Genomic DNA, 21,669 nt, shown 5'->3' with positions numbered 1-21,669 from the left:
CCCACATTCTGGAATTTTGTGCCTGAGCAGCTACTCCAAGTTACACACTTAAGTGAAGGAGGAAGGAAGTGTCTTTTTTGGAACTAGGGGGATGGGGTCCAGTGGGGAATGGAATCAAGAGACTCAGCATTCAGGCTCTGGGCTTCTTTTTTTAAAAAAAATTTTTTTATTGAGGGAGGGAGAGAGAGGAGAAGGTGTGGTGGTGGTGGGGGCGGGGATCGATTTGTTGTTCCACTTCTTGATGCGTTCTTTGTTTGATTCTTGTATGTGACCTGACCAGGATCTAACCTGCAACCTTGGTGTATGGGGACAACGCTCTAACTGAGCAACCCGACCAGGGTTCTGCCTAGTTTCTTACTAGTTGTGGAATCTGAGCATGGCAGAGGCTTGCTGTGTTCCCTGTTCACCAAGTGATAATGTTGGCTCTGAGGACTACAGGGAAGGGCACAGAAACTTGCTTAGGACTCCCAGAGAGATAAAGGCTGGGTAGGATCCTGTCAGGGAGAGATTCTGCTCATCCACGAAGTCACATTTATCTTCCATGTCTCCCAAACGGGGGCCCTAAGTCGGTTGTTCTGGCTCTGCTGCTAGTTAGCTGTGTCACGTTAGGCAAGCCACTCTTTCTCCGCCTCACTTTTCCCAGCTGCAAAATAAATTAAATTAGATGATCTTCGCATTCAGCCTTGCCTTAATTTATGGCCTTTGGATTTTTTCCCTTTTTCTCTGGCTTATATACCTAGGATAAATATGTATTGATCCTATAGGCTAGGTCTTGCACAGAAAGACAAAGAAAAAACAGAGCATTCTGTTAATGAGTGCTGTGATTTCTAATATGCTAGTGGGAAATATTTTCTTAGATCTTGGCATGTTAATGTATAATGGGGAGATGGGAGAATAAAACAAAAGCTCTCCTCTGTCACATGGAGCATAATAAGGTACTGAGAAGGTATCAGGCGCTTGTAGCACTGGCTTGGAAGGACTTGAGTTCCTCACTTTTCGCTTCCGCCTTCTGAAGCAGCCAATGAGTACGCAGCCGTCCGCGTTAAGCCTGAGAACTACAAATCCCAGAAGTCAACACGCGACGGAGAAGCGCTCTTGCGCTAATCAAGACTGATGGGCTCCGCCCCTAGAAGCGGAACTTCATTTCCCAGGCGGCTTCGGGGTTCGTCAATATTCCTCCGCTTGCTCTGGCGTCCCTCTCCCGCCTGCCGCTAGCGAGCCTCGCGCCAAATCGGAAGGAGGGGTGGTGGGCGCGCGCGCGCTTGCGCGCGCGCGGGGCACGTAGCGCGCGAGTGACGCATAATATGTGGGCCGCTCTAGAACCGTGGTCGCGCTGTGTGTGAGTGAGGGAGAGTGCGGGACCTGAGGCGGTGTGTGTGAACTGTGGCCGCTGGCGGGGTCAGGGGGGAGCGGCGGAGCCGCCCGGGAAGGTGAGTGAAGAAGGGAGGAAGACGGCTCTCTGGGAGGGGCGCGAGGAGACAGGGCGCGTGGCCCCGCAGGCGGGAGAGTGGGCGCGGGCTGGGGGAGGGGCGGCACCTGCCCGGGCCGCCGGCGGCGAGGGGGCGGGCCGGGCCGCCGGGGAGGCCGGGCCCCGGGCCTGACAGGACTTTTCCTCCTCCAAATTCTTGGCTCGGGGGCGGGGCCTCCGCGTTCTTCCTGCAGTCCGCAGAAGCAGCTTCCCGAGAGTAACTCTTCCGCCCGGAGTGGGGGGGTAGGGGTGTGCCCGCCCCTACCTGTAGGAGGGGCCTCTCTCCTTCCCCTTGTCACGTTTTTCCTCCCAATCATCCCGATCTCCGTTCCGTACGGACTGGGGGGCTCCATCTTCTCTGCCGTACGGCGGCCCCCTTCCCAGACTGTTTCCGCGTCCAGCTCCAGTCACCTGGGCGGGCTTTCCCCTCTCTCGGCCTCGAGCGGGCTCCCCCTGCACCGTCCCGGCTCTCGGACCGGGCGAGGGGGCGGAGCTTTCCGGGCACTCCTCCCACCCCCGCGGTGGAGGGGTGGGGTGGGCAGAGGGGTGAGGGTCCTGCGGCTTGGAGCCGAACCTCGGAGTGCCTGCCAAGCTTCCCGGGAAGCTGCTTCCGTGGGTTCTAGTCGTTTGCAACTGGGTGTCACAGGCCTTTGCTTCACTCCGTCTTTTCTTACTAAACGGTTTCCTCCGATTGCAGTGTTAGCGCTCGGGTTTCGTATTTGTTAAAGTAGGAGTTGTGGAGTCTCTGTAGTAGTTCTTTTTGAGTCCCAGATGACTCGTCCCTGCCCACATCACGTTGTTTTTTCCTCACTCTGTTTTCAGTGAAGCCTTTTAATTAGTCTGCGTTTTAATTAACTTACATTAGCAGCATCTTCCTGTTCTGAACGCTTTGTTAATCGAGGGCGAGAGATTCATTGACATTGTCCCCCTGTAATTTTCTTTTTCCAGCTTACTGGAGTTTACCTTTAAGGCTTATATAAGCTCTACTGGAGTTTACCTTTGAGGTTTATGTAAGCTTGCATGTTTAGACTCTCTGGGAGTGGATTTGGTGTTTTTCTGCTTGATGCTGTCGAGAATTGGGTTTTATCTATGGCAGTTATCTGTTTTCGGGTGGTGGTATATTTTTGGATGTTCAGGAGCTAAAAGAACTTGGCTTGGCGTGGTGAACACTCAATACAATATACGGATTATGTAGCATAAAACTGTAGACCTGAAACCTGTAAAAATCTTATTAACCATTGTCACCCCAATAAACTCAATACAAAAATTTTTAAAGAGGAGCTAATAGAATTTGGAGAATAGGTAGGAAATAACTTTATGCTCAGAATTTCTTGAGTAGTTGCTGAGCACAGTGTGTACTGTTCTACCTTATGTACAGTTAAATTTAATAGAGAAGGAATCTGGTGAAATGAACCACGTATTAGCTTAACTTGGAGTGATTGGAATTTTTTTTTTTTTTTAATTATTGCTTGTAGGGCAGGGAGGTGGTGGGGAGAGGGTGGAGAGAAAACATCAATTCGTTGTTTCCTGCCTGCTTTGGTTGCTTCTTACATGTGACCTGACCCCAGACGAACCCTCAGCCCTGTCTCATCTCACTTGGTCTAACCGACTGAACTACCCTGCCGGGGCCTGGAGTTGGTTTATTATTAATTTTCTTATGTTTTTTGTAAAAGAGTTGATCATGGGCAGTAATAGAAAATTGTTATATATGATTTTTTACATTTCATTCTAATTAGGTAAATTTTACTCGAAGCTCTAAAGTTGGATTATTTTCCCCAGTTTTTTTGTTTTGTTTTTAAATAAGGAAGAATGTTTTCAAACATTTGTTTCAGGTTTGTAACCTATGGGATCTTTCCTTAACGTGGACTTTATTTTAGGCTTTGGGACAAAATGCTGACTAGTCCCCTCAGTATTGTATATTAGAAGAGGACAGAGTTTATGAGTCAATTAAAAAATTTCAAAACAGTTTAAAAATGATAGGAGTAGGGTATTAATGTATGATGAAAAATCTTTTACCTTTATCCTTTAGAAAGTCAGTTACCTGCCACAAAAGTAGTAGCTATTCTCTGTTCTTTGTGTATTCTTCCAGGGATATTTTATTCTGGGGATACACACACCCTTTGCTTTTCTCACTAGTCCACATTAGGAAAGGAAATACTTCTTAATTTTTTCCAACTTTATTATGAAAAATTTGAAACATTAAAAAGTTGAAAGAATAGTAAAATGAACACTTGTTTATCCATCCAGATTCAACAGTTAATATTTTGCCATATTTTTTCTGTATTTGGGTATGGTGTCTATTTATTTTCTGGAACTAATTGAAAGTAAGTTGCAGGCATATCACCCCTACTTTCACAGGCATCTTTTAAGGATGAACACATTCTGCATATTTTTTGCAGGACTTTATGTTACTCCATTGTATGGTCAGTATTATTATTTAATCCTCACAGCAATCATTTCCATTTCATAAATAAGGAAATTGAAATTTGGAGAAGTTAAATAATTTGATCAAGATCTCACAGGTATGTCTGTAGAGTTGAGATTTGAATGCTTAAAATCCTTTTCTACCAAATAACAATTGATTAGTCTTGGGGACCTTTCTGGGCCCATCTCCTAACTGTAGAAAAGGAAAGGGTGGTTGTAAAAATTCAGAAAAACAGTAAGTGAATTACTTAGTCAAATGTTTGCTCCATGCTAATATTCACCAGTTGGTAACTATTGTGTCCCTATTGGACAGGCATTAAATCCTGCACACCACCTAAAGAACTCACTTTAAAACATGGTGAGTTGAGAATAAAAATAAGAAAAAACAAGAGAACAAAACAAAAAACCATGGTGAATTGAGTAATGTACCTTCGCTGTCTTGTGCATAACAAGATGTGTATAATGCATTTTGTATTAATAGCCTTTCATTGATAGTAAAATGATTTATTATTGATGTTATAGCTTTAGTCTAAGTTTGTATTTTCCCCGGTCAAGTGATTATTCCCGGTTATGACTATTCTCAGGGGTAATTAAGCAGAAGTTTTAAAAATGATACCAGAAGTATGTTTAAATTGGACACTAAAACTTTAGTATTTTAATGTCCCTCAGTTGACCTTTATTAGAGGTAGCATTTTCTTTAAACTTCACCTTTATGTGTTCCATTCGAAAGATTGTAAAATTCACATACCATAAACTAACCATTCCTATTTTAAAGTGTATGTAATTCAGTGGCGTTTAGTATACTAACAGTGCTGTGCAGCCATCACCTCTTTTAGTTTTGAGACACTCTCATCACCCCAAAAGGAAAACCTGTACTCATTACGGAGTCATTTCCTGTTTCCTCCTCCCCCAAGCCCCTGGCAACCAGCAGCCAACTTTCTCTATATGGCTTTACCTATTCTGGATGCTTCCTATAAATAGAATCATACAGTATGTGACCTTTTGTGTCTTGCTTCTTTGATTTAGCATGTTGTTTTCAAGATTCATCCATAGCTGTAACATGTATCAGTACTTAATTCCTTTCTGTGGCTGAATAATACTGCATTTTATGAATATAACCACATTTCATTTATCCACTCACTGATGGACATTTGTGGTTTTTTCCACCTTTTGGCTATTGTGAATATACTGTTTTGAGCATTTGTGTACAAGTATTTGAATATCTGTTTTTAGTTTGTTTTGGGTTTGTGTGTTGGAGCAGAATTGCTGGGCTATATTGTAATTCTGTTTAATGTTTAAAAAAAAAACATTTTGAAGAGCCACCGAACTGTTTTCCATACTTGCTGTACCGTTTTACATTCGCATCAGCAGTGTATCTTCCAATTTCTCTGCCTCCTTGCCAGTGCTCATTATTTTCTGATTTTTTGGGGTGTAGTCATTCTTACAGGTGTGAATACTACTATCTTATTGAGGTTTTGAGTTCTATTTTTGAATGGCTAGTAAGGTTGATCATCTTTTCATGTGTTTTTTGGCAATTTGTATATCTTCTTTGGAAAAATATTCAAGATCTTCGACCATTTTTGAGTCAGGTTTTTTTGTTGTTGAGTTGTAGGAGTTCTTTATATATTTTGAGTACTAGATCCTTATCAAATATATGATTTACAGATATTCTTTCCATTTTGTGGGTTGTCTTTTCATTTTCCTGATGCTGTCCTTTTTTGCACAAAAATTTTAAATTTGAAGTTCAGTTTATTTGTTCTTTTGTTACTTATGCTTTTGGTTTTATAAATAAAAATCCCGTGCTAATCTAAGAATTTTCCCTTATGTTTACTTCTATAGCTTAATTTCTTAAATTTAGGGCTTTGACCCATTTTGAGTGAATTTTTGTATATGGTGTGAGGCAAGGATCTAACGTTATTCCTTTGCATGTGGATATCCAGTTGCCTCAGCACAACTTGTTGAAGGACCAGCAGTCTTTCTACGAATGGTCTAATGGTCTTTCAACAAATCCTTTTCTTATTAATGGTCTTGGCCAGCTTGTTAAATCAATTGACCATAAAAATGAGATTTTATTTCTGGACTCTCAGTTCTGTTGATTTGGTATCCATGTCTTTCCAGTACCACAGTCTTGATTATTGTAGCTTTGTAGCAGGTTTTGAAATCAGAAATGTGAATTCTCCAACTTCTTTCCCAAGATTATTGGTTAGTCAGGGTCCCTTGCAGTTGTGTATGAATTTTTGGATGGAAGTTTCCATTCTTGCAAAAAAGGTCTTCAGACTTTTGATAGGGATTGCAGTGACTGTTGACTACTTTGGAGAGTGTTGTCATGGTTACAATGTTAAGTGTTTCAGTCCATGAACATAGGATGTCTTTCCATTTATTTAGGTCCTCTCTAATTTGTTTCAGCAGTGTTTTGTAGTTTTCAGTATATGTCTTCTGCCTTTTTAGGTTAAATTTTTTTCCTTAATATTTTACTTTTTGGTGCTACTGTAAATGAAATAGTTTTCTTAATTTTGTATTTGGATTGTGTGTTGCTAGTGTAGATCTTGTATTCTTTAGCTTTGCTTTGCTAATTTATTAAGTCTAATAGTTTTTTTTGTGTGTGTGGATCCTTTAGGATTTCCCATATATAGTAGCATCATGTCATTTTGTGAATAAAGAGAATTTTACTTTTTCCTTTCTAACTTGGATGTCTTTATTTCTTTTTTTTTGGCTAATTGCTCTGACTAGAGTTCAGCACAATGTTTTATGTAAGTGGTGAAAGTCGGCATCCTTGTCTCTGATTTTGGAGGGAAAGCTTTCAGTCTTTCAGCATTGAGCATAGTGCAAGCTGTGGGTTATTTTAAAGTGCCTTTTACCATGTTGAGGAAGTTATCCTCTGTCTCAGTTTGTTGTTTTTATTATAAAAGGGTGTTGGATTTTGTCAGCTGCTTTTTCTCTATCAATCAGATGATCATTTTTCCCCCTCTGTTAATGTGTATGTATGATATTAATTGATTTTTGTGTATTGAACCATCCTTGCATTTCTGGGAAAAACCCCACTTGGTCATAATATATAATCCTCTTTATATGCTGCTGTATTCAGCTTGCTAGTATTTGTTGAGGACTTTGCTTCTATGTTCATAAAGCAGCTCAGTCTTTAGTTTTCTTGTGATGTTTTATCTGGCTTTGGTATGGGGTGATGCTGGCTTCATGGAATAAATTGGGACAAAATGCTGGTTCCTATTCTATTTTTTTGGAAGAATTTGAGGATTGATGTTAATTTCTGTACATGTTTGGTTAAATATTGCTTCACCCAATCTACCTGGCTAGTACTTCTCAAGATTGTCAAAGTCACGAAAAACAAGGAAAGACTCACAAAGTGTCATTGACTAGTGGCCACTAGGGAAATGACAACTAAATGCAGTGTGTCCTGGATGAAATCTTGGAACAGAAAAGGGACACCAATGGGAACACGGGTGAAATCTGAATCAGGGCTGGAGTTTACTTAGTAATAATGTGCTGATGTTGGGCTCCTTAATTTTGACCCTGTACCATTACAAAGTAGGATGCTAACAGGGGAAACTGAACTAAGTGAAGGGTATATGGGAATTTTACTATCTTTGCAGCTTTTTTGTAAATCTAAAGTTACTCCAAATAAGACATTATTTAAAAAAATGCATCTGTAGTTAGTGATCACAGTAGAAAATGCAGTCTGGGGGTTCTTAAGGTCAGAGGTCATAATAGTCATGCCTGAAGCATTAATATTTTTTTTTTTTTTTTTTTTTTTGGTAATTTTGGTTAGAAAGTCTGAAAATGTAGGTCCGTCTCTTCAGAAAAGAAGCCTTTTAATTCAAGTTTAATTTTTTTGTTTTTGGAACTGTTCTCTTTTGGAGTTATGGGAAAACCAGATGACACGATTCATTACTACTGGAATTGCTTCTACTTTGTTAAAATGGAAATGTTTACATTTTAGATACTTTTACATATTTTTTGATCTTATGGTAGATATTTTTAGAAGAGTGAACAATAATCTTAGAGCAGCTAGTAATCCCTTTTTGGTGTGAAACTTTTTATAGAATGGTGGCTGTTTCAGTGAAAATAACACATTTGCATGGCAGAATCTGACATTTTGATCCTAAAGCTGCTTTGGCAAATAAGTTGATCTATAGACCACTTAAACATTTGGGTCTCATTTATTCCTTTTGGAGCTTCTTATAAACCTTTCTTCCCAATGTATGTATGTGTCGGGTGGCTCCTCCAAAGCCCATCTCAGCTCCCTGTCCTTATATCCCCCCCGGGCTCACCATTCAACCCAGCAGCTCCTCCTCTCAGGAAATCAGCTGTGAGAGAGGTTAGGAAGCCTAAAGCACAAATCGGCTTATAATATTCCTTTCCAACTTTCACTTTGTTAAGACTTAACCAGGAAAGTGTTGTTTATCTTTCGTGGAACTTTACCCCAGAGACTTATAAAAGAGCAGAATAGCCCTGGCCATTGTGGCTCAGTTGGTTGGAGTGCCGTCCTGCAGCTGAAAGGTTGCAGGTTCCTTTCCGGGTCAGGGCAAATACCTATGTTGAAGGCTTAGTCCCTGATCAGGGTCATACTGGAGACATCCGTTGATGCTACTCTCTTGCATCAATGTTTCTCTCTCTCCCTTCCTCTCTTTTAAAAAGCATTGAAAAATGTCCTTGGGTGAGGATAAAAACAAACAAACAGAGAAACAAAAAGAGCAAAATATTTTGGGGAGTTGCTTTTGCTACATGTTATATTTTTAAAAAAAACGTAGCCTTAAAGTTTTTGATCTCAGAGATCTAGACCTGGGCTTCTTTTATATATACTATGTAGGTATGTATACTTTTGAGGGATGAAAGGGACCATAGCTTTTGTCTGGTTCTCAGAGGGATTTCCTGATCCTAGGAAGTTTAAGGATCATGATTTCAGTCCGTTTCCCTGTTTGTAAACTGAGGGGTTGAGAGAGATGACAGGACTTGTCCATCCTGGTGAATGTCCGGGCTCCCAGTCCCAGGTTTCTCACTGTCCTACGAATAAAGGTTACCTAGAGGGTCCCAGGGTTAAATATTCCTTGCTTTTAATGATTTCCTATACTTGTTCATCCTTTTTGTTTCCCCTCACTCTTCTTGTAGGAGGTATGTCAGGCTTTGTTTTTTTGTCTTTTATTGTTGTTGTTCCTGTTTTTTGCTTCCTTAGGCCAAGCCATGACTACGGTAGCGGTGCATGTGGACTCCAAAGCTGAGCTCACCACCCTGCTGGAGCAGTGGGAGAAGGAGCACGGTAGTGGGCAGGACATGGTGCCTCTCCTTACCAGGTATGAACAGTTAAGTGTTTCTAAAATTGCTTCTGTAAAGAAAGATTTTATTTATTTACTTTTAGAGAGGGGGGAAAGGAGAAAGAGAGGGATGGAAACATTGATGTGTGAGAGAAACAATGATCTGTTGCCCTCAGAGGCCTGCAGCTCAGGAATATGCCCTGATCAGGAACTGAACTGGTGACCTTTCTGTTTGCAGGACAGTGCCCCACCCACTGAACCACACCAATCAGGGCAAATTACTTTTAAAGAAGGACAACTTGGAGAGTAGTATAGGAACACTTCACCTTCACTGTGAATTCTAAATTCATTTTTTTCCCTTTTAGAACTAGCCTTTATCTCCTTCTTCAAGCTCTTTAAGTTTCTCACCTTTCTTCTTAGGTCCTTTGTCCTCATTCTCCTTTGTACGTTCTTTTGCTTCTGTTTTAAGTCCATGGCTTTGTTTGTGGTTCTCTTCTCCCTTTACTCTAAATAATCTACCTAGATAGTTTTATCTCTGTCCCTGATTTAAAACATTATTCCTATGTTAACTTTCAAGTCTATTTCTACTTTAGATCCCTCTATTTAAAAACTTGAGATTCATTTCTTGGTTGGTTGTTTCACACGTCTGTACCTGCCTATTCCATAGATACCTACAACATACCATGGCCAACATGGAGCTTATCATCTTCATCCTCCCTCCCTCCTTATTCACAGCTTATTCCCTGCCTTGGCATAAATTGTTTTAAACTAAAACACTGAAAACCACCCTCCTTAGTGTATTCCTCTACCAGCACAATTGAGTCCTCAAGCCCTGAGGATTCTGCTTCTTCCTCTGTGCCATCCCCGCTACTGCTTCCTTCATTAGGTATCGATCCGTTCTTGCCGGGACTGTTGGACGGTGTGCGTTACCCCTCGTCTCCAGTTCACCCTCTTCAAGTACAGCCTCCCCTTTGCTGAAAGAGTCGTCTTTCCATACACAGAAATCTGGTTGTCATACCGCTGCCCTTGATTCTTCCCTGATCCCCTTTTTCCTGTGGAATAAAATGTAAACTTTTTAGAGTGGTCTGACCCCCACCTCCCTTTTCTGCCTTATAGTGTTGGTTTCCTTCCGTAAGGAAGAGCACCACATTTTCTGATGTCTGTGTGCCTTTACACTGCTGTTCCTTTGGCCTGAAATGCCCTTCCTTGATGTGTCTACCTGGCAAGCTCTGTTTCTTTCAGAAGGAGTTTAAAACCTTCTTTGACTTTGATGTCCCTACGTAGGGCATTCCTTTAAAGTTTACTTTTAATACTCCTGCTATTCATATATATATATATATATATATAAATATATAAAAAAATAATTTTCTCTCATTTTATCTTTTGCCACATTTTATTATCTTTTTACATGCCTCTCCTTACTAAATTGTAAGCTTTTTGAAGGTAGGTGCTATACCTTTTTACTGGTATTTCCTCAGAGAATGATTTGTCCACTGCCTAGTGCATAGTAAACTGTGTGGAACAAAATTGATTGACTGACTGTATTAAGGAGAGAAAATGAAGAACAAAGGCTGGGCAGGAGGTCACTGGAACATGGGAGACTTTAATATCTAATTTTTGGTATCATGGTAGTGAAAAGAGCTTTTTGTTTATGCAGTGATCTCTTCTTTAGGTATAAAGAAGACTGATTTTATGAAAATTCATACATGGGTAAATGCTTTTGTTCATAACTGCTCTTGATACATGGGAAACATGTGAAAATAGTTTTTTTTTTTTTAGGGATCTAGTTGTTGACTGGTGGGAAGTGGGTTTTAATTCGTAGAGGCATTGGAGATTAAGAACTAATCACAAGATACTTGAAATGCAGCCACAGCTCTAACAAGCTAAGTGTTGTGCAGTTAACATGTGGATTATGGATGTGACTGTGAAAGGGGGACCCTAAATGGGCGTCATGTTAGTGGCGGGTTTGCTTTATTGCTCAAAAAATAGTTATCAAACATGTATACTGAAAAGACTCAAATGTTTTATTTTCAAGGCTATTTCACATTTCTATTATTTGACCATCATCTTTGACACTATGCTAAGTTATTGAGCAGTGCAAAGCCTAAAATAGAGGGCCCTGTCTCCAAGGAGCTAACTTTCTGGGAAGCAACTAATGGAGAAGAAACGATACAGAATAGTAATAAAATAATATACAGTAAAATGCTAAATCTGGCAACATGGTTCATAAATATTGTGGAGACTATGAGAATGGAAATAACTTGAACAAGTCAGTTCTTTTTATTCACTCAATAAATATTTGAGGACGTTTTGTGTGTTAGAACTGTCTAAGACACTTCTCTGAACCTCAGCTTCCTCATTTGTTACTAAAAGTATCACTGAGAGTTCTGTTGTTACAAGAAAGCCATCTTCAGATCTACTTGCCAAAGACTGCATAGCCAGACAGTGGAAATCTAAGGTTAGAATCCTGAGTTTTAACTCCAGTTCCAGTGGACTTTCCAGTACAAGAGGAGGTCACGTTTCCTTGGAACAGAGATTTGAAAGATGGTAGAGTATAGCTTGATGAAAAGCAGGGAACAGATTTTCTAGAAAATGTGAGAAACGTGACTGAAAAAGGCATCAAGGGGAGAGTGGACTGGGGCATGCTTTGTGGCGGGAAGGGAATGGGCCCTGTTGGGGTGGAGGGTGAATAGAAGGCAGGGATGGAAACTAAAGTTGTGTGGAGCAAGGTCCTAAAAAGGTCTTCACTGTTAGAGGGGAATTGAAGGGATAGAAGGATGAAATCAAAGTGTGGTTTATTGTAGATAGGAGCAGCTTCCCTCACGCTCCAGCTTGTGGGTCTCTCAGTTCACTGTGTGTTCCTCAAGTGCCCTCATGGCCTCCCCCGCCCTGAACTGGCTGCAGGTTGGGGTTTTTGGTATATTCTGTGAGAAGCAAATGAATTTCAGGCCTACCTACTCTTTTATTGATCACTATTTTTTTTTAAGAATGCTCTTTTGGCAATTTTTTCTAAAAAGAACATACCACTGTTTGTAACTTTAATTGATTTTTATTATTTATGTTCTTTATTATATCAAGCCTTTGACTTGATTCTATACAAAGGGATGGGCATTGGGCCAATCTGTGTTAGCTTAATCCAGGTTGTCTGGTTTTTTTTATTTTTTTAATCATTACTGAAACATAATTTGTATACTGTAAAGAACTGTGCTTGATGGGTTTTTTTAACTTGTAAAACCCTTACCCAGATCAAATTATGGAACTTGTGTGTGGCACCTTCAGAAGGCTTCTTTCTGCCCTATCCAGGCAATATCTGCCTTAGATTGTTTTTCTCTTTGATTGTGATTCTCAGTTCTCATAGTAAGAACACCTAAATAGCCCTCACATATCAAGCTTTGCTCCAGGCAGAGCGCGTATATTAACCTCAACCTCAGGGAGGAGGTGCCATCGCCGTCATTGTCCAGATGAGGCACAGACAGGCCGAGTAACCTGATGCACAGTTAGTGGGGGATTTGAACCCTGCCGTCTGGCTCCAGAAGCCATGTTTTCAATTTCTGCTGTGCTATATTGTTTAGTTTCAACTGGAGATACTAGTAGAACTTACATAATTTTAAATATATTTTGTGTAATTGCCCTTTGTGGAAAAGATAATTTTCAGAATTTAAAGGGAAAGGTAGAAAAAGTGGAAGTAATTCTGAGACTTAACAGGGAAAAATGTACTAGAGTGGGTAAGAATTTTTGCAGAGAGTTTAACCTTCAAGACTAGGAAGTATAGTTTTGTGGAAATAAAGCATATAGGAGAGTTAGAGTTAAGACACCATGCTAGATATTGGAGAGTGGGACAGCCTTGTATTTGATTGTCATAATAGACTAAAATCTCAGATTTGCTTAGGCTACTCTAAAGGTGATTTTTCTTGTTTCAAAAAGAATGCATGCGTAAGAAGGAACTATTGATACATGAAACAACGTGAGTGACTCAAAATATGCTGAGTGAAAGTAGCCACATACAAAAAGAGTATGTGGATTCCATTCTAGAGTAGGCAAAACTAATCTGGAGTGAGAAAGAGGAAATGAGAGGCTGCCTGGGAGCTGGGGTGGAAGCTTATGTGGGGGAGGAATGTTAGAGGCCCAGGTAACCACGCAAAGACAGGACCTGAAGCAGTAACGGACCTGGACTCTTCGAGAGCCGAGAAGGCCGTGTCAGTGAAGCGCAGTGAGAGGGAGTGGAGGAGAAGTGGTCGGAGACGCAGGCGGCATCTGGGTTATTGCAAGCTGTGGTCGTGCTCGGGTTTAATTGAGTTACTGTAGTAAGTCATTGGAAGCTGGGTCAAGCAGGGAAGCAGGAAAGCAAGGAGACCAGCGAAAACGCTGTTCCAAGTAGTCCAGGCAGTTAACGATGCTGGTCTGGACAAGAGTAGGTGTGGTGAAGATTCAGAGAAATGATGGAAGTCAAGAGATATTTTGTAGGTAGAGCTAATGAGAATTGTTGTGGGGGATGGGGAAAAAAGGAGGGTTTTAATTACGACTCCTAGGGTTATGTCTTCCGAGGGGAGGTAGTGCTATTTTTGGAGACAGAAAAAGGGACAGAAGGATGATTTTGGGAGTGGAAATTGTCTTAAGAGCTTGTGGTTTTGATTTCTGTTCATCAGGAAAATACCTTTTTCTTACTTTTTGCTTCTGTTTTGTACTTTGTGGAATGGACTGTCATAGGTGGTGGTACATGTTTTCTACGCATGTCTGAGTTGACCCTGCCTTCCCTTTGTGCTAGGATGTCTGAGCTGATTGAAAAGGAAACTGAAGAGTACCGCAAGGGGGACCCGGACCCGTTTGATGACCGCCACCCTGGTGAGACCGGAGTTCTCCTGAGCCCAGCTCCGATTTTCTTACACAAGAAGAATGCTGGCTAGAACATGTTTTTCAATGGAAATAGCACATTTTATGCTAAGTTTTAAGGCCTATTAAAATATTAGAATATTGTTCAAGAAGGGAGCAGTGAGGAAAAATGAATTTCTGGAAAAATTGAAATTTGTAATATTTACAGATCAAACAGAACATAATTAACTTAAAGGGACTAAATTATGTAGGTATTACCTTATTGACTCATTTGGTATGATCACAAAGACTTAAAAAGAGAATGCCTTCTCTTCTGCCTTATACACTGAAAGGTGTTATCCTCTGTGCCTTCATCTTTCCAGCAGTGATAGCTTTTCCTTTACTGGGGAAGTGCAGTTCAGAATGCAGTCACTGTCTTGCCTTTAGTTATGAAGTTGATATGTACTTGGAGTCTTGACTAAAAACAGGCTTCTTGATGTCTGCTTTAGTGTCTCAGCACCTAAAGGATGCCGTTTCTTGTTAGTTTGGTTTTATGTTCGGCTGATTTAATTAGAGTCATGGCAACCCAGCCTGCTTTGGCATGGAATTTGCTATAGTACAAAACGGTATGGTACTTGAGGCTGCCATTTTACGTTCTCTCTCAGGCAGATTACCAGCAGGCAGAGCTGAAGTCATGTGTGCCCCACACTGCATGTAAGCGTTCTCTCTCAGAAGCCAGAGCAGTTCTTCGATAAAAATAAAAACATTGTATATCCACCGGAATGTTCCAGGGTTTGTTTCTATTTCTCAGACATTTATTCTCAAATGTAAGTAAGTTAGGCTTTTCAGATTGAGTGTCCAGTTGTCTGTGTGATGTTATCTGCTGCCCTTGCCCTAGACATCCCCACTTGTGACTTGAGAGGACTATTCACCTATTCAACCCACTCTTTTGAAAAAAGATATTTATCTTTTTAGAGAGAGGGGAAGGGAGAGAGAAAGAGAGGGAGAGAAACAATCAATGTGTGAGAGATACATCAGTTGGTTGCCTCTCTCATGCCCCCCAGCTGGGGACCTGGCCCGCAACCCAGGCATGTGCCCTGACTGGGAACTGAACCAACGACCTTTCAGTTTGCAGGCTGGCACTCAGTCCACTGAGCTGCACCATCCAGAGCGAACCCACCTTTTCAGGAAGGCCGTCAGCATGAAGAAGTATGACAGTGAATGTGAAATAAGAATTTTAGTTAACCAATGGCATTATGAAAAGAACTGAAAGAGATGATTATGCTCAGAGATACTGCCTTAGAAGGGATGAAATGGTAATGAGGTAGAAGGGAGAGGCAGAAAGATGCACCTTTTTTCAGCAGAAATTTAAAGACAATATTTTCTTCCCTACCTCTTATGTTAAGCAATATTTGTCATTAGGCATTATTTCTGTTAATAAATGTAAAGGTCTGAGTTTCATTATTTCTAAACATAGAGAGTTGGTAATCTGAGGTCCTTATTTGTTTTTATGATACTGTTCTCTAACTTTTTGTGAATTACTTAAGGATACTAATTACAGCTTGAAAAACACTTTGTATCAGCAGCTTACATTTTTTTTTTATCTGTTAACTAAATTTTCCACTCTAATATTTTGAAATGAAAATAAAATAAGATGATATCTGTTTTAAAGACAGGCCAATAATTCTCCCACCATTAACTAATTTCTTTTACCTTTAGGCTGTGTGTTGAGTAGATCCTATGTCCCTGGTCTCTTCTGTTTCCCCAGGAGCTTGGAAATTAAGGCCAAGGTTACTGTATCTTTAGAGTTAGTGATTGCTTGGGATCCCCCACCTCACCCCCATCCTAGGATGTCATTGCAAGTTTGGGGACACATCTCTGCTTCCTTGGTGTTGTAGTTGCAAGAGAGATTGAACCTGGAGCCTGTCTCTTCTAAGCCACCCATCAAAAGTCGTGCTTCCTACTCTTTCTGAGGCTGAGAAGTCAGGGGTTTTCTTTGTTTTAGGTTCCTTTCTGATTCTTTTGTGTACGCTTGTAGACCTTGTGTACATTTAACGATGACGGTCTGTGTCTAGTGCTCATGATTTAATCCAGCATTGCTATCTAGGCAATGCTCTGGGAGGTGGCAAGGCGAGAGAGCAGTGTCTCAAGTTTTTATATTGTCACTTCTAATTTTAAAGACTGTTTCTTAAGGAAGCTAGTTTATCAAAAGCATCTCATCTTTGTTTCTTTGTCTTTTTGCTGCTGTTTTAGTGGTATTTTAGTAGTATTTATAATAACCTGGGCACTTTTATAGAAGTCTAAGTTGCTTGACTGGGATGACTTACTCATTCTTTTGTTTGTTCCCCTCTCTTCTTTTGATAGGTCGAGCTGATCCAGAGTGCATGCTGGGCCACTTGCTGAGAATACTCTTCAAGAATGATGATTTCATGAATGCAGTAGGTTTGCTTCTTACTTTTCTCCAGATTATCATGAGCAGATGCTGTACCTTACTGTTTTTTGTAAATAGTTTGCTTTCTCTTGAGGCCTTGACAAAGGTGGGAATAGAGCAGATAGATTTTTTAATTTGGTATTTGGTTCAGTGAAGTAAGAGTAATCATGGATTTACTTCTTACCAAAGTCCAAGGTATTTTCTCAAGGTGTGTACTTTCTTCAGTTAAACATTGCTGAGGACTCCAAAGGCATCTGTGCTTATCTTTAGGCAAAGATGATTTTGAATTTGGGAATACAGGAGTCCTCTTAGGTTTCTCAGTAGAAAAATCAGAGTGATGCATGTGGCATAATTCTGCATTGACGCTGCGGTGTGTGCATTGGGAATGTGAAGGGAGAGAAAGGTGCCTTCTCTAGCTCCCTGCTATTGAGGAGCAAATGAGAGGAGGGACAATACACGTGGACACACACACACACACACACCCCCTCACTCGCATCTCCGAAACAGAGGAAGTGTTCAATAAGTTGTGGCCGTTTCTGGAGGCAGATTGGCATAGTGCTTGGGAGCATGAGCTTTGGCTGGCTGGCGGGGGCAGCCATGTGTTCACTTTAAATGCAGCCCCACCATTCACTGACAGTGTGATCTTTAGGCAACTTAAGCTTCTCCAGGTTTTATTTTTCTAATCTGTAAGATAGAGGATGATAGTTGTTACCCTAAAATGTTTTTGTAATGTGTGAATAAAATTAAGCATGAAAAATGCTTAGCACAGAACTTGGTTCACGAGGGCTCAGCAAGTATTAGCTGTTATTATTATCTGTATTGTATTTACTTTGCAACTTATTTTCTATCACTAATGTATCTTCTCACCTTCAGATCACTTCCAGCTGCTTTCTAGACATTCCCACCTGGATATTCCCCATGGGCATCTTGAATTCCATGTGTCTAATTGTTTTCTCCAATCTGTTTCTCTTGTTCTCTAGCTCAGTAATGGTATCCTTGTCTTGCCAGCTAGAAGTTACCCTTTGTTCCTCCAAACTCCCTCATTCAATAGTCTTATTGTTCCTCCCCTGTAACCTTCACAAATCTTTTTACTTCTTTCTGCCCTTGTTGCCAGGCCAAGGTTTAGCCACTACTGTCTCTTGGTTACCTCAAAGCCTCTTAACTGGTTTCTCTTGTCTGTCCTGCTCCAAACCATTTTTAACTTCGCAGCCCAGAAATCTTTCTAAAGTGCAAAAAGTTATCATTGCACCCTCTTACTTAAAATCCACTAGTGGCTTCCTGTTGCCCTTAAAATAAATCGTAAATTTTTTAGTTGGGGCTGGGGTGGGGTGTGTCTGTCTGTCTCTGTTTCTCTCTCCCTCCCTCTCCCTCTCTCTCTCCCCCTCCCTCTCCCTCTTTCTCCCCCCAATCTGTCTCTGGTCTTTGTTATCTCCATTTTTTTTAAAAAAGATTTTATTTATTCATTTCTAGAGAGAGGGGAAGACAGGGAGAGAAACATCCATCAGTTGCCCCTCTCACGCCCCCATAGCCCACAACCCAGGCATGTGCCCTGACTGAGAATCAAACCAGCGACCTTTTGGTTGGCAGGCCAGCGCTCAACCCACTGAGCCACACCAGCCAGGGCTGTTCTCTCAATTTTTAGTTCTTGCCCTTTGGACCTTTTCTGCTCCTTACTGCTGCTTAGCTACTTCTACTTGCCCTTTCTGTTCTGGCTTGGAATCCTTTCCTCTCTACAGCCTTCTGCAAGTTCTCGTTGTGGGGGGGAGGGGGGGAGTTGTGTGGCCGCCTGTAGGCTTCTCTAGCATCCTGTGCTCATAATACTTATTTTCCCAGCTGTCACCTTTGTTGGGTTATAATGCTTTGATAGTGGGACTGTCTTATTTATTGTTATATACCCAGCACAGAACACAATGCCACTTAGTAGTACAGATTCAGTAAGTATTTGGTGAGTACTCAAAGGAAAGTTTTATTAATACATTTATTTATATAAAAATATGAAATACTATTTTTCATAACCATTGTCAAGAATCTGGTAGGGGCTTCTCTTTTCCTGCTTTTATCTTTCTGAAAAGAATGTATATGAACGTGGGGGAGTGATTTCTTTGTCATATCCTTTGAACTTTATGGTTGCTAAGTTGGGGGGGGATTTGACTTTAAAGCTGCATGTGATGTTATCATGGCTCAGCAGGATCATAACTATTTATAATAATTAAAGAGGTTTCTTTAATACCTCGTAGGCAAGTGATGAGAATATATTAAGGATTTATTAAACTAATGTGATTTGACAGGATTGAGTTTTAGACAAAAAACATCTCTTCTCTTCCTTATAGCTGGTGAACGCGTACGTGATGACAAGCCGAGAGCCCCCTCTGAACACCGCAGCCTGCAGACTTCTGCTGGACATCATGCCAGGCCTGGAAACTGCTGTTGTTTTTCAAGAAAAGGTGCTTCCTAAAAAGAAAAGTCATTTTATTTTTTAATTGAGTGGTGAAATGTTTATTTGTCTTTGTTACAATAATTTAGAGTTTTTTTCTTATTATAATAGTAAAATATGTTTAAGAAATGGGAAAAAAGACAGTAAGAAAAATTTAAAAATAACTCTTTTAATGAGTACTTGCTGCTCAGGTGCCATGTGAAGTATTTCAGGGATAACATTGTAATTTAATGCTGTAATTTGCAGTACTGTATATGAAAATCTCTAATTAGCTACCATTGTAGGAGACCGAATATACTGGTCAAAAATATTTAACATGAGTTCATAGTGTTTATTTTTTTATTTCTGTAAAATTGCTAGTGATATCTCATCTTTCATATTTGATTCTAGTAATTTGTCTTTTCTCTTTTTTTCGTATGGGTTTTTTCAAACATACAACTTTTGGTTTCATTAATTTTCTATATCTCTTTTTCACTATTTTGTTTATCTTAACTCTAACCATTATTATTTCTTTATTTCTTCTAGCTTTGGGTTTTTGTTTACTCTTTCTTTAGTTTTTGAAAGTGTTCAGTTAGGTTATTGATTTGAGGTTGTCTTCTTTTTTTTTAAAGTCTTGTGTGTTTGCAGCCCTAAATTTCCCTCTTAGCACTGTTTTTGCCATATTCCATAAACGTTAGCATGTTGTTTTTTGTTTTCATTCATCTCAAGGTAGTTTCCAATTTCTCTTGTGATTTCTTCTTTGACCCATTGGTTCTCTTAAGAGTGTTGTTTAGCCCTTGCAGGTGTGGCTCAGTTGGTTGGAGTGTCATCCTGTAAACCGAAAGGTCTCTAGTTCGATTCCCAGTCAGGCACATGCCAGGGTTGTGGGTTCCGTCCCCATTCAGGGTGCATGTGAGAGGCAACCAATCACTGTTTCTTTCTCACACTGCTGTTTCTCTCCTTCTCTCTTTGCCTCCATTCTCCTCTCTCTAAAATCAGGAAAAATGTCCTCGGGTGAGGATAGATTAATTAATAAAAAATAAAAGGAGAGAGTGTTGTTTAATTTCCACATATGAATTTTCCAGTTTTCCTTGGGTTTTTGATTTCCCATTTCATTCCATTGTATTTAGAGAAGTTTCTTTGTAAGAGTTTAGTTTTTCAAAATTTATTAACACTTGTTTTATTCCCTAGCATATGGTTTATCTTGGAAATATGTTCCATGTGTACTTGAGAAGAATGTGTATTCTACTCTTGTTGGGTTGAGTGTTCTCTACCGCTGTTATGTCTGATTGGTTGATGGTGTTGTTCAGCTCCTCTGTTTCCTTATTGATCTTCTGTTTAATTCTATCCATTATTGAAAGTAGGGGTACAGAGTTTCTGTTTGAGATAATGAAGACATTCTGGAAGTAGATGTGATGGTTACATGTTTTGAATGTACGTAATCTCACTGAATTGTACACTTGCAAATGGTTAAAAGTTATTGGGTATAAACTAAGGAATTAGAACTCTAAAAACAAGTTCAAGATTTTGGGGGAAAATGCCCATTTGGAAAATGAACCAAAGAACTACACATTACAGTTACTGAATTTAAAAACTTAATTGATGAGTTAGAGGGATGTTTAGACACAGCAGAAGATAGAATTAATGAACTGGAAGATGTAATAGGATAACCAATAATGAGATTTCTAGAAATAGAAGTTGAAAAATATGAGAGAAGTTGTGATATGGAGACTAGAGTTAGAAAGTTCAAAATTTATCTAAAGAGGAGTTTCAAGAGGAGAGACTAGAATAATAAGTGAAAAGCAATATTCTGAGAGATGAGGCTAGGATTTTACAAATAAATGAAAGATACGAGCACTAAGATTTAGAAAGCCCAATGAAGAATACCAAAGACAGTGAGATCTTAAAAACAACCAGAATAAAAAAGATTCCCGCAGATAATTGAACAGAGCAAACTTCACCGTAGCAGCAATAGAGGCCAGCCAGTAGTCGAAACTGAGTAGTAGAATACTTCTGTAAATTTAGAATGGACAACTTTGGAGGGTAAGAAGGAGACAAAAATTCTGGGTAATTTGTAGATGGAAGAGGATAGTTGGAGTTAGTATTTCTTATAATGTTTAGAAAGCAGGAACAATAAAAGACACTTCTACTTAATATATTTCCATGTTAATAAATGTTTTAAAACAAAATTTCTTAAAGTGTCCTTTTCAGTGTTAATTAAAAAAAAATTTACTATGTTTGGAAATAGAGAAGAGAATGGTTCCATGACCCTAGGGAAGAGTCCTTGACTGCCTCAGTGGGTTGGGTGCCGTCCCACATACCAGAAGGTCTCTGGTTCCATTCCTGGTCAGGGCACACGCCTCGGTTGCGGTCCAGATCCCTGGCTGGGGACACATGACAGGCAACTGATTGATGATTCTCTTGCACATCGACATTTCTCTTTTTCCTTTCCCTTCCCCTCTCTCTAAAAATAAATAAATAAATATTTTTAAAAAATATAAAATGCATAGTGTTTAAAAGAAAATATTGTTGGCCCTGGCCGGTAGCTCAGTTGGTTAGAGCATCGTCTTGATCTGCCAAGGTTGTGGGTTCCAACCTCAGTCAGGGAACATACAAAAAAATCAACGAGTGAACGCATAAGTAAGTGGAACAACAGATTGATGTTTCTCTCTCTTCACTCTCTTCCTTCCTGCCTTGCTCACTCTCCTCTTGAGTTTTAATGGCTCAGTAGGATTGTATTTCACAGATGCACAGATATCTAACAACGATCTACTATTAGACACTCATTTACATTTTTACATTTTATGACCAGCAATAACATACTGTATTAAATTTTTTTCATAAGACTAAAATCTTT

At 40.0% G+C, this 21,669-nt stretch overlaps 1 protein-coding gene across 2 annotated transcripts in view; it reads left to right on the top strand.

The window, feature by feature from the left end:
* Positions 1-1,332: 1,332 nt before the first annotated feature.
* The window catches only part of DCAF1 (DDB1 and CUL4 associated factor 1), a 59,620-nt gene continuing 39,283 nt past the window's right edge, over positions 1,333-21,669 (top strand). Inside the window, exons 1-5 of one of the 2 annotated variants that reach the window (XM_054594683.1) lie at positions 1,333-1,430; positions 9,081-9,198; positions 13,925-14,001; positions 16,333-16,406; positions 18,730-18,843. In XM_054594683.1, the coding sequence (XP_054450658.1) occupies positions 9,089-9,198; positions 13,925-14,001; positions 16,333-16,406; positions 18,730-18,843 (375 nt within the window). In that variant the 5' untranslated portion in view covers positions 1,333-1,430; positions 9,081-9,088. Of the gene's footprint in view, positions 1,431-2,050; positions 2,081-9,080; positions 9,199-13,924; positions 14,002-16,332; positions 16,407-18,729; positions 18,844-21,669 lie in introns of those variants that run through there. The other variant, XM_054594684.1, reaches the window with a different exon arrangement.

Source organism: Pteronotus mesoamericanus, unplaced genomic scaffold (assembly GCF_021234165.1).
Source record: "Pteronotus mesoamericanus isolate MK-2021 breed Mesoamerican mustached bat unplaced genomic scaffold, CSHL_Meso_final scaffold_533, whole genome shotgun sequence".
Classification (NCBI taxonomy): domain Eukaryota; kingdom Metazoa; phylum Chordata; class Mammalia; order Chiroptera; family Mormoopidae; genus Pteronotus; species Pteronotus mesoamericanus.
Note: the sequence above shows the minus strand (reverse complement) of the source record. Positions and strands in the feature narration are given on the sequence as shown.